Raw genomic sequence first — 12874 nt, 5'->3', positions numbered from 1 at the left:
AGATAAAAAGTGAATCACAAATCCATTCCAAACAGATTCACATTGGGTTTGCATATCCTTACTCCAGTCTTATCTCTCAAATGTAATCAATTTTTTAAAATAGAAATAACAATTTTCTTTAATATTAAATTACATTACAAATAAAAAAAATAATATCAAAAATTTGAGCCATACATTTCAAATAATAAAGTGAAAATCAAACTGCAAAAGTATTGGCGATGTAATTAATATTCTAAATTATCAAAATTAATAATAAAATTCAAATAATATAAACAAGTCGCAATGCAATTAATATTTTAAATTATCAAAAACTTAATAATAAAGTTCAAATAATATAAACCAGACAACAATGGCAAGTGGATTTGTGGATTTTCCAAATTTTTGGGAGAATGTAGTGCTTTACTTGCTGAATTTTGGGGAGTCTATATAGGGCTCAAGCTTTCCAAAGATAAGGGATACCGTAGGGTGGAGGTAAATACTGACTCTCAGATAGTCATCAAAGCAATCCATGAGAACAACATTAGCAAGTCAGAATGCAAAGCAGTGCTTAGGGATATTTGTCACTTGATTCGTGAGTTTGAGAATGTTCTTTTTGTGCACAGTTACAGGGAAGCTAATAGATGCACGGATGCCCTTGCTAATATTGGTTATACCACACACCAATATTGTGTGTATGATGTCCCACCGGTTACTCTTCTTCAAATCTTGGACGATGACAGTCATGGTTTAATCTACCCCAGTGGTAGAGTTTTGTAGTCGCTTTTTCTTTGGGCTTAGGCCCTCCCTTGTACCAAAAAAAATAAAATAATATAAACCAGACAGATTCGAAATGAGTACGAGTGTTTCCATTTCGCGGCCAATCTTTATATTTTATAATCGAAAAAACTCAAACCTGAACAAAAACTCTGTCAAACATAAAGAGGCGTGTTTTGATTTGGGCTGATTGAATATCGTGTAGCCCAACTCTAATCTGATAGAGGCCCATGAGCCCGACTCTGCAGTGCTGTGACATGGAAACACCGTGTTAACGTTGAAGATGAACCGAAACCGCGGCGAGTTTGGAAGCATGGCGACGGAGCAAGTACTGGACCCCTCTCTCCCATCATGCCGGTATCTCCTCTCTGCCATTCTGGCCATGGAACCTTCTGACTGCTTATTATCACACGCCAGGTACACTTTCTCTCTTCCTTATGCTTAACATTTCACTGCATTTTAAACTCATCCCTAAAATGATTGTAACTGAACACTTGATTTTTATATAATCGATTATTCTCTGCTAGAATCGATTCTAAGTTGACGCTAGTGTAGTATTTGTAGATTTTCAGTCCAAATTTTAGTTTTACACTCAAATTTATTGTTAATGTATATATTTGGTTTCACTTAGAATTGATTCTGGATGTGTAGAATCGATTGACATGTTTGGTTACTTTCGAGTAGAATTGATTTAGTTTTTAAGAATTAAGTTTTCTTGAAACTAGGATTTATATATTTTTTAGTCTAAACGTGATTTTACAATGAAATTTACCTTTAAATCACTTTTGTAAGATATTATCCAAACATAAATCACTTTACCTTCAATTCACTTTTAATCAGAATTAATTTTATAGAACTAATTCATTCAAAATCAATTTTTTTCACCGCAGAACCAAAGAATTTAAGTGTATGTTTGGTTTGATTTTTTGGAAGAGGCAAAAGCAATTCTAGAGAAGTCGAATTGATTTTGAAGTGATTTTAAAGTGCTTGGTCTCCTGCCATCAGAATTGATTCTACTTGTAACTAGAATTTGTAGCTTTTGAGTTTAAACGTGATTTTTTCATTGGAATTGAATGTTCAACTGACTTTTACATAAATTTATCAAAACATAAATCACTTTAGCTTCAACTAACTTTTAGTTAGAATCAATTTTACAGAATCAATTCATTCAAAATCAATTCTTTTCACAGCAAAATCAAACACACGGCAAATATACATAAATTATTTTACTTTTAACTAAACTAAACAAACAATAAACTTATGTTGTGGAATTTCAAGTTTAGGGCGTGTGGCGGAGGCTCAATCACTGAGCAAGTTCAACAATTTATCTTGGACCATTGCCTTTCCACACCTGTAAATTTCAATTCTCCACTCTTTTTGTTTTTAATTTTCCATATGATTGTGTTGTTGCTTTTTTAAAGTCTTTCAATTATTGCTATGCTTAATGCAGGGTGATTTTCATGCACCTTACTTGAAGAATTTTCTTAAGAAGCTTATCACCCAAGTTGAGTGTGACCATGGCTCTGTCTTGGATCAATTTTATGAACTCTATGCTCACTTCATTACATCATTTAAGGTTTATTCTATTCTATCAAGTTTCTTTAATCCTTCTTTTCTAGTTGCACATGGTTGGTTATAGTTTTGACCTTTTTTTTTTGTTTTCCCTTTTTCCCCCTTCTTATAGGATGATAGTTTAGGCAAAAGAGATTCAAGAATCTGCAAAAAAATTTCTTTTCTTTTTCCTGATGGTAAATGATTATTTAGATTAAGTTTCTCTATTTTATTACTATAACTTTGTTTTGTTTGGCTTACCTTTGGTTGGTTAATGGTATTGCTAGATTATTCTGAACTACAAACATGTCAGCGCTCAAGGGTGCTTACTTTTTCATTGAAGTGCTCTACAAACATGCTTGAAGGTGATACTGGGTAAGCTCATACTTGAAATTTATAATTTTTTCATTTAGCATGGAACATTTCGGGGTTGTCATGTTGCACTTAATTGTGAAAACTTGGTACGGGAGAGTGTGCTCCTCTCCAGGTCTCATTTTCAAATCATACTAGGTGCTAACAATTCTTGTGTTGGGTCAGTCTGTACAGAGCTTTGTTCTGGCAAAACTCTGACATTAAATGGGCCCCCACTAGTGGACGCTGGGATTGGTCCCCTTGGATTAGTCGGTTTTAAGGCCGGATACCAAGTTTTTAAAAAATAAAAATTGTGAACTTGTTGAGTGTCATGGTAGTTTCCCCAATTATACAGGCGTTTGTTACTTTGTGTTTTGAGTTAAAACCCTAACCCTAGTGACACAGTTTGATTGTTTCTATCTTGAAAACCTGTTTGTATGGTGTTTTGAGTTGAACATGCATTCATTCGGTCACTCGACTAAATGATACTCTGGATTCTTGCTTATCAAATATGCGTCTTATATTGAATAAATTCAAAAATGCTAATGAATTGAACATTTGTTGGTATCTGTTTCTCTATAATTTGTTTCAAATATTTCTTTGCTTAAATATGCATCTGCCATCAGTGTATTGGAATACTTGTAAAGCTCACATTAACTTATGAATGTTGGTTTTGGTTTGGTTGCGCAGATGCTCAATATGGCCATCAAGCCTGTTTCTGTCCGAGTTAATACTTTCCCATCCTGAATTATTTTCTAATAAATTGTGCTTTGAGGTGAGTTATAATTTTTAGAGTATGTTCGTTGAATCTTGTAACTTTTTTTAAAATTAACAAATCATGAATAGTCCTTGCATGTTATAGTTATGTGTTTATCTCCAACTACAATTTGAAACAGATTGGCTCGGGAGTTGGTTTAGTCGGATTATGCCTAGCCCATATGAAAGCATCTGAGGTATTGCAAACTATACCCGATTTCTCGTATCGGAGACATCAAACGCTGAGGCATTTATTCTCTTAAATGATGTTTGCTTTATTATGCTTTAGAACAGAGTGAGAATTAAATGAGAGAAAGCTGCACTGGATTTTTATTTGCCTAATACTGGGTGATATTATATTTTTGTCTTTCAATTCAACAGGTGATACTAAGTGATGGTGACCTTTCAACTTTAGCTAACATGAAGCTCAATTTAGAGTTGAACAACCTGAATGTTGAAACCGACGGGCTACAAAGAAATGAAGATACAAGCACGGTGAGTCTTTGCTTGCATAGACTGTGTTTCTAATTTTGTTTTTCTATACTGTTAGTTCTAGTGAATCTTCTGGATTGGATCAGCATCATGTGGCGACTCTTTTAAAGAAATGCATTTGTACTTGTATAGAAAGAGCCATAGATGAAAAGATAAACTGAGTTGTACTACTCCATGTTCCGATATCTCAGGTAAAATGCTTGTATCTGCCATGGGAATCTGCATCAGAAAGTCAACTACAAGATATCATGCCAAATGTTGTGTGAGTGATAGTTGAAACTTTAAATTATTCCATTACCTCTAGACATAACATTATATCTTTATACTGTTCTTAAAATGTATGCAGATGACATTATTTTAATATTTTTATTACTTTAGGTTGGGCGCAGATGTGATATACGATCCAGTTTGCTTGCCACACCTTGTTCGATTACTTACTATTCTTTTGAGCCAGCTAAACCCAAACACTAAACATGAAAATGGCGAACATTATTATAAAGGTGCCGCCAATAGATCTGATGGTAGATGCAAATCAGTTAGTTCTGATGGTTGTAATGGCCAGCTGAAGGAAGGACCAGTGGCTTATATCGCATGTGTTATTCGGAATATTGAAACCTTCAACTATTTTCTTTCTCTTGGGGACCAAGCGAACCTTGATATTATGGACCTAACAGATTCACTGAAGCCAATGAATCTCCTTCCTTACATGCAGTCATACAATCAAGCCGATATAAAACTACTGCGTATCACTTGTCGTCGTACAACTCAGACTACAGTAACATGATCACATGGAAGAACCTAGGTTTTAAATAACGGTTGCGTAAAGGCTTTCATGATTTTGGTCAGTGCAGGTGTTGCGATACTTATTGTGGTCGTCGCATTGAATTAAGCACAGTTTGTACTTTATACAATTGTTATGGTTTAGATATTTCTTGAAATTGTATTCACCATGTGATTGAGTTGAGTGAATCTTGATGAAGTGAGGGCGAGTCCTTTCACTATTATTGTTGGATTTAAGAAACAATGGGAAAGTTGCAACATTTTCGATTTTCCTGAAAGTTGCAACTCAAGCCCAATCTTTTTGTCTTGGTGTATAGGGAACTATGACAACACTTTTGCTACATTTTCTATGAGTGAGAGTGAGAGAGACCTGTGACTTGGAATCTTGAAATGCAATGTTCCCAAGAGAAGAAACAAGAAGAAAAAGACAAAGTGGTGTTAGAGAGTTGGAATCTTCCAAAAGACAATCCTGAACCTGGAGAATCATCAACAACCACTCAATTATTTGTTAGCAGAACAACTGGTCAACAACCACAACATTAGTCACTTTCTCTGAATATAAACTTTGAATGTGTTTTTTTTTTATATATATTTTTATCTTTCTATTTAAAATAAAATGAAGTTTTCATCTCTCCTTTTCAAAAATACAGTTTTTTTTTTTTTATCTTCTAGTTTTTATTTTCAGTTTCAGTCAATTTTGTTGATGTAACAATGATAAAATAATGAAAATAAAATAAGTTGTTCTACCAAAATTTACTATTATTTATATGATGTTGAAATAGAGTGTCAATTAAGCCTTATTATTATTATTTATGTCCATTATTTGAGTTTCATTTTAGTGGACAAGAATAAATGAGAGAATTTAATTATGTAAAATACCGTTGATTAACATGTTTGATATGAATGTATGATTCATGTTAATGTATTCAAAATGATCCGAAGGGAGAAAAATTATGAGCTTAGGAGGGAGAAAAATTTATATATAGATTTGCTAAGGGAGGATAAAGAAAAGCAAGAGATTTAGATCAAGTGAAGTATGTTATAGATGAAGAAGATAAAGTCTTGTTTAAGAAAATGATATAAAGGATAAATGGAAGATGTATTTCTATAATTTATTTAACGAATGATAAGATATCTCACCTAGCTCTACTAGGGTTGACATTAGAGAAGACGATAAAAACTATAACTACTACCGTTTGATTAAAAAATAAGAAGAAGAAGAACTGTTGAAATGATGAGTAGCAATAAGACGGTTGAATCAGACAACATACCTATTGAAGTGTGAATTTTTTTTGGAGATAGAGACATTGATTGATTCACCAAACTCTATAATGAAATTATGAGGTCAAAGCAAATACCACCTAAATGGAGAAGAGGAAATTTAGTTTCAATCTATGAGAATAATACGGATATAAAAAATTGTACAAATTATAGAGGGATTAAACTTATGAGTCATAACATGAAGACATGATAAAGAGTGATTGAATGTAGACTAAGAAAAGAGATGTAGGTTACTCAGAATCAATTTGATTTTATGTTGGGAGGTCGACTACGAAAGCATTCTATATACTATGACATGTGATGGAACAGTATCAGACAAATCAACAAGATTTGCACTTGATTTTCATTTACTTGGATAAGGCGTATGATATAGTGTTTATAGAGAGATTTTGTTGAAAGTCGTAGAGAATAAATGAGTTAGGATTGCTTGTATTCGACCTATCCAAGATATGTATGAAGAATTATTGACTAGTGTATACATGCCAGAGAGATGAACGATTTCTCCATTATAATAAGATTGCACCAATGTTTAAACCTAAGCCTTACCTTTTTACATTAATTTTTGAAGTACTCACAGAATACATCCAAGAGTCAGCATCGAGATGCATGTTTTTTTTTTTTTTTGCAAATGACACGGTCCTACTTGAAAAGTTGAAGAAAAATTTAAATAAGAGGTTGGAGACGAGTCTTAGAAACGCGTGAATTTTGTTTAAGTAGAAGTAAGACGAAGTATATGGAATTTAAGTTTGACAAAAGAAGTGCTTCTAACTTATAGGTGAAAGTTGAAGTTCATTGTATTGTTACAGTTTCAATTTCTTTCTTTATCTTTAAAAATTGGTCTCTCTTGACAATTATGACTCTTGATAATTTTGATGAACAAAATTTTTAATTGATGTAGGACAAATTTTCTATTCACTCACTACTCGAAATTTAGACTTTAAACAATGTTCCTTCAAGAACTTTTTTGTTTGAAAGAGCTGTTAAAGACATGGAGAGGAATCAACAACACTTTTTTAATAAAAAATGTTGATGATATTAAATAAAATAATTTTTAAAAATATTTGAAGGGATTTACAACGTTTTATAAAAAATTATTTTATTATATATCAATTATTTTATTTAATATCATCAACATTAAAAGAAATTAATAATTTTTGTTTTATTTTTTTATAATAATGAATAATTTTTTTAAAAGAAATTGGTTTTTGTTTTATTTTTTTAATAAAAGTGTTGTTGATTTTATTCATTATTATAAAAAAATAAAACAAAAACATTTTAACAACATTAGTTAAAAAAACAATAATTTTTGTATCATGGATGCCACATGGTATACTTAAAAAGTGAAGTTGGTCAAAATCAACAACGTTTTCATAAAAGCCTTGTGATTTTTTCCGTAAAATTCGTTGTTTATGTGATATCCTCATTTAAAAAATAAGAACTTGTTGTAATAAGGCTTAAAACTCAAGTGAAAAAAAAATTAAAAACTTGTTTCAGTCCTGCTAGTTTTTCAGTGAGTGATGCGATGCCAACCGTAGAGGTGTTACGACGAAACGACAACGAAGGTTCAATCAAGCGATACTATGGGTGATTTGCGAGTCTCATATCAAATCGATTTAGTTATCAAATCTGTTTAGTGATGAGTTGTATTTTGGATGCGATTTGCATTTTTGGGATTTTTGTAGTTATAAATATTTTTCTCTCTCACTTATTGTTAGTACAAGTTGCATAGGTGTATAAATCCTAGTGAGAAATAAGGGGAAAAAATCACAGTGGGCCAGTTTGTTTCAGCTTTAAAAAAATGAATTTTTTCTTTGTATTTTTGAAAATAGATTTTCTAAAACCGTTTTCTAAAATACTACAAGTTTTTTTATATTGGTTTTTTTAAAATAAAACACTTAATTTGACATCCTATAACATAAACATACATAATTGAAAACCAAAACTTGGTCAAAATCATAATTTTTTCAAAAAGTTGTATTTCAAAAATGATTTTTATGAAAATCTATTTGAAATAGCTTCAAAATTAAGTGATTTTTTGAAATTTTGATATCCAAATTTTTTTCCCATAAATAGATGAAATACCTAAAATCACATTTTAAGAATAACTATTCAAACAAAATTTTCATTTGAAGCTTTTATAAAAAGTTTCTTTGTAAAAATTATTTTCACAAAATTTGATAACACTATAAAAATCATTTTTAAAAAAAGCCAAAACAAACGGGCCCATAATATTCCTTGAGGTTAACAGCCTTTGAGATTATCAAAAGGGTTTGGAAAACACTTTTGGTTTGTATTATTCATATATTGAGAGATTGAGAAATACTTGCGTGCACGTGTTAAGAAATGTCAAAATATATATTTTTTTTCTTGGGAACCTTGAATAATATTGTTTTGTAAGTCATCTTATTATCTCTTGTAACTATTTTTGAAGTATAGTGAATAAGAGAACTATTATCTCCCTCATAGTAAATCAAATTGATCGAAATGGGTAAATAATTTCTTTTTGTTCTCACCTTTTATATTTTTACTGTACACAAGTTATTTGATTGATTATCATTGTTCTTTGTCCCACACATCAAAGGTCTTGGTGTGATTGACACCTTCAATTTCATAAAACGTTACGTCCACCGTGGGAGAAAAGAGGTTAAGTTTACAAGCAAGCATCTTGGATTTGAAATGGTATATCGAGTATTTTTTCAGATACAATGACTTTTAGTTTGTTGAATGTGAAGATGCGAGCAATTATCATTCAACAAATGTGCATAGAAGCATTGAAGGGTGATCCAATGATTTTTGCAAGCTTAAAGCAAAGAAGATACGAATAAGGGATAAGGCCAGAAGTGTCATTATCTCGTGCCTTATAGTTAAAGTTCTCAGTGAAGTCGAGAGGGAGAAAACAACAACTGCGATTTGGTTCAAGCATAAATCATTGTATATGACCAAGTCCTTGGCTCACATATTGTGTCTAAAACAACAACTTTATTCTTTATTCATAATGGAAAATAAAAATATTGTGGAGCAGCTGAAAAATTTGTACAAGATCATTGATAATTTGCAAAATATTGAGGTTAAAATTAATGATGAGGACAAAACTCTACTATTGTTAAGATCATTACCCAAATCATTTGGTACTTTAAGGACACCCCTCTTTATCTCAAGGAAGGTATTATTACTTTGGATGGATTTTAGATGGCTGTAAGATCAAAGAAATTATCGAAGATGAAAGATTTGATGGTTGAAGTAAATGGTGAAGGTGTTTTAAGAAGAAGGAGTGAAAGTAGAGGAAACCATAACGGGAAGAGATCCAAATCAAATTCTAAGTCCAAGTTCAAAGACTTTGATAATTAAAAATTAAAATGTCTCACTTGTCACAAAAGTCGTCACTTCAAGAAGGATTATCCCAAAAGATGAATCAAGGTAACTTTATTCAGATTGTGGTTTCCATAAATGAAGATGGTTATGAAAGTATTATCACATTAAAGGTAACAAGTTTGAAGATGCGAAGTACTTAAGTTATAGTCTTATGATGCTCCTAATATTTTAAGACTATTGACATCAAAATATTGGTGATTAAGAAATAAAGCCTTCCTATTTTTTTGTTGCATATTGTGAGTTGTCTTATGTGCATCTGGCGATTTGCATGTAACGATTTAATATCATTGATTACTTGTTAATACATCTCATGAATTGAAAATATCACCTTTATTTGTCCAAGTCATCTATCCCATTTCTTTCCATCAAGATTGAGAAGGTTACCACAAAAGGTCTCATTTCCACCAACTATTATTCTTCAGAAAATTAGTCTCATTTCCCCTTAAATCGTGTAAAGATCGTATACACCAATATATTGGATTAAAGTCAACTTAACTAGTTGCCTTGCAGCTCAAACGACTAGAGAAAGAGGTAGAATTTGAGAGATAAAAATTATGAAATTTATGTATTGAATTAGTGAATTACAAATACGTAAGAGAGAATAGTTTTATAGATCATTAACCACTCCTAACTATTTTAATTTTTAATCAATTAAATCACTAACTATCTTCACCAACCAACAAAAGCGTGATAGTCTTTTTTTCTTAAAAAAAAATCTTAGTATCTGGGTCTTGTTCTCATAAATCTAAAAGGATCAATTTCACTGTCCACTAGTCGCGGCTCCGTTTAAAGTCAATATGAATTTGTTCAACACAAAAATTATTAACACCTAATAGGATTTGAATCTAAGACCTTGAGAAGACCAAACTCTAAAGAACCAAATCTTCACCACTAGACCAATTTCAGAAGGTTGCTTGTTAGTCTAATTACTTGATTGATTTGATTAATTTTTAGGATTATAAAATTTAACACTATCCACATTTAAGGTGTGCGGTTTTTTTTAATAATAGGGAGGGCCTAAGCCCAAAAAAACAAAAAGACTAAACAAACACAACTCTAAGATATAAGACGGCCTTTTTATCTCGATCAAAATTCTCAAAAAGCCATGTAGGCATCTCCCGATAAAAGATACTTCTAGTCTTTGACTCCTTCCCATGTAAGGCCAGAAGGTTGGCACAACCGTTAGCTTCCCTATAGACGTGACGCACCTCCACACTCTCCAGCCTACTCATCCAATTGTGAATATTCCGAAGCCTATTAGTGCTAACCTTGTTACTGATATCCACCGCTTCCGTAGAATCCGACTCTACTATCACTCTTTGGTAACCATGCTCCAACACCATTTTTGTGCACTATACTAGTTGAGAAAAAAATTGAATAAATTTTGTAGCTTTTATGAACTAATTAATTAAGAAAATGATCAAATTTTAAAATTGAATATGGCTATGTTTCGTAAAATTAGCGGTTGAATGATAAGTTAGCTGATAGCCTATAGCTTATAGCTTATGGCTGATGGTTGATAGCTTATAACTTATAGCTGATGGTTGATGACTGATAGCTGATAAGCTAATTAAAGTGTTTGGTAAAATTAGCGGTTTAACTAGCTGATAAATGTAAAAAGACATAAAAAGATATTTTTAATTAATAATTAAATATATATTTAAAATAATTAAAATTTATAAAAATAATAATGAAAGAAAATTATAAGCTATAGGCTATAACTTAAAACACTATTTAAAATAAACTGTTATTAAATAATTTTTTTATTATTATACAAGCTTATAAGTTATGAGTTCAAAATATTACTTGCCTTAATGAATAGCCACAATTTAAAAGAGTCCTTCAGCTTAACATTCAAGCAATCATTGTGCTAGCTAGCCCTAAGTTTCAGTACAAACAATAAATCAACAAAAGGAAAACCCTTTTTACCCTAACAAACTTCTATGACTCTAATCATCATGCTTGTGCTAACACTATTAGATGACTAATCATTCAATGAAACTTCTCAAATGAAAAAATTAATCTCAGAAAGGTTTTCACTTTTAACAATAGTTTAAATTTAATATCTCAGAAAGGTAATCTTTTCCTAATTCTAAGACCCACCACATGAAGAATGATTAAATATGTCATCTCTGTTTTTGAAAAAGTTTTCCTTTCATATAATATAATTCAGGTACACCCAACAACAATTATTTGTAGATTTCAGCGTTCAATTTAGTCATCTTAATAATGATGATAAGGAACGTTTTTTCTTTATAACAAAACTTGTGCACCGCATCCAAATAAAAGGACTAATTAGTATATGGTAAGATACTAAAATATTAGTTGTTGAGAAGTATTCTAAGAGTGTGTTTGGATGAGATAATTGAAAATTTAATTGAAATTTAAATTTTTAAACAATTCAAAAAAATTAATTGAAATTTATTTATTTTTACATTTTTTTTTGGATGGAGTATTAAAATGATTCTTTGTTAAATTATTTGGACTAAATTTTAAATATGAAAAATATGGACCAATTTGTAATTTTTGAAAAATTGAAGTGACCAATAAGTAAAATTTGAAAACTTTTAGGGATTTATTTGCAATTTTTGAAAATCTTGGGGTGAATTTAAAATTTTCATAAAATATGAGAACCATCTTGTAAAATTTAAAAAATTAATAATAAATAATTAAATATTCGCATTGTATAAAGTGAAAGAGTGATTTCAAATTCTTTATTTTTTTTTGTAATCTAAAATTCTTTATTTTTTATATATTTCTCACCATATATCGTAGTCTTCTAATTTTGCATTGGCATTGTTCAGGTAAATCCGGTGGTGGTGGTAGAGCTGATGAAAAGAAAGTTCTGAAATTTTCGTGGGAGAAGGACGGTGAAGATCAACGTATAAATTTAGGGAATTGTTTTCAAAGTTTGGTGAAGCTGAAGATGTTATCAGAAGGAATAAGAAAGAGTGTTCTGCTTTTGTTGTCATGGCAACTAAACAAAGAGCTGTAAGTTTCTTATCTAATGTTGTTGGTTGAGTTTAAGTGTTAATGTTTTTATTGGTTTTGTTAATTCTATTTGAATGAGGATGGTAAGGATTTGTGTGAGTGATTTGCTGATTTGTGATTGTGGCTTTTTTCAGGTTGCTACAATTGGGAATGTGATTGGTCTTCTTGCTAATTCATTGTTGGTTTTACCTCTTAAACCTGCGATGCCTGCAGATTCTTGGGCTTCTCTAAAGTCTGTCGAGCCTGAAGTGCCGAGTAAACTATTTGGGTCTGGTTATCAAGCTTTTGAGGATTTTGTTCTGATGAAACTGCAAAAAGGTATGTTGTTTTCTTGTGCAATTTTTCGTTTTGGTTTTTTTGACTGTTTTTTTATTCTAAGTTTACATTAGTGGTTAGTGTGAATCATTAGGTTTTGATATACAGAGCACTTATTTAAATAAAAGAAAACTGATCTATTTTCATATTTCTCAACTCACGGGCTTCTTAATAAACCGGTTTAATTTTTGTTTCAAGCGATCTCGCCGCCGAACACCACCTCTCCTTCTGC

The 12874-nt window shown here is 31.2% G+C and overlaps 1 protein-coding gene across 1 annotated transcript; it reads left to right on the top strand.

Moving 5' to 3' along the window:
- Positions 1-944: 944 nt before the first annotated feature.
- LOC131612837 (uncharacterized) lies at positions 945-5469 on the top strand. Its single transcript, XM_058884588.1, has 10 exons — positions 945-1170; positions 2037-2106; positions 2204-2329; positions 2438-2501; positions 2592-2679; positions 3346-3430; positions 3552-3608; positions 3793-3906; positions 4095-4165; positions 4282-5469. Exons 1-10 carry the CDS (start codon positions 1037-1039, stop codon positions 4685-4687), a joined length of 1215 nt encoding a protein of 404 aa, XP_058740571.1. The 5' UTR covers positions 945-1036; the 3' UTR covers positions 4688-5469.
- The last annotated feature ends 7405 nt before the right edge of the window (positions 5470-12874 follow it).

The sequence above is a fragment of the Vicia villosa genome, linkage group LG6 (genome assembly GCF_029867415.1).
Source record: "Vicia villosa cultivar HV-30 ecotype Madison, WI linkage group LG6, Vvil1.0, whole genome shotgun sequence".
Classification (NCBI taxonomy): Eukaryota; Viridiplantae; Streptophyta; class Magnoliopsida; order Fabales; family Fabaceae; genus Vicia; species Vicia villosa.
This window is presented reverse-complemented; position numbering and strand designations above follow the sequence as displayed.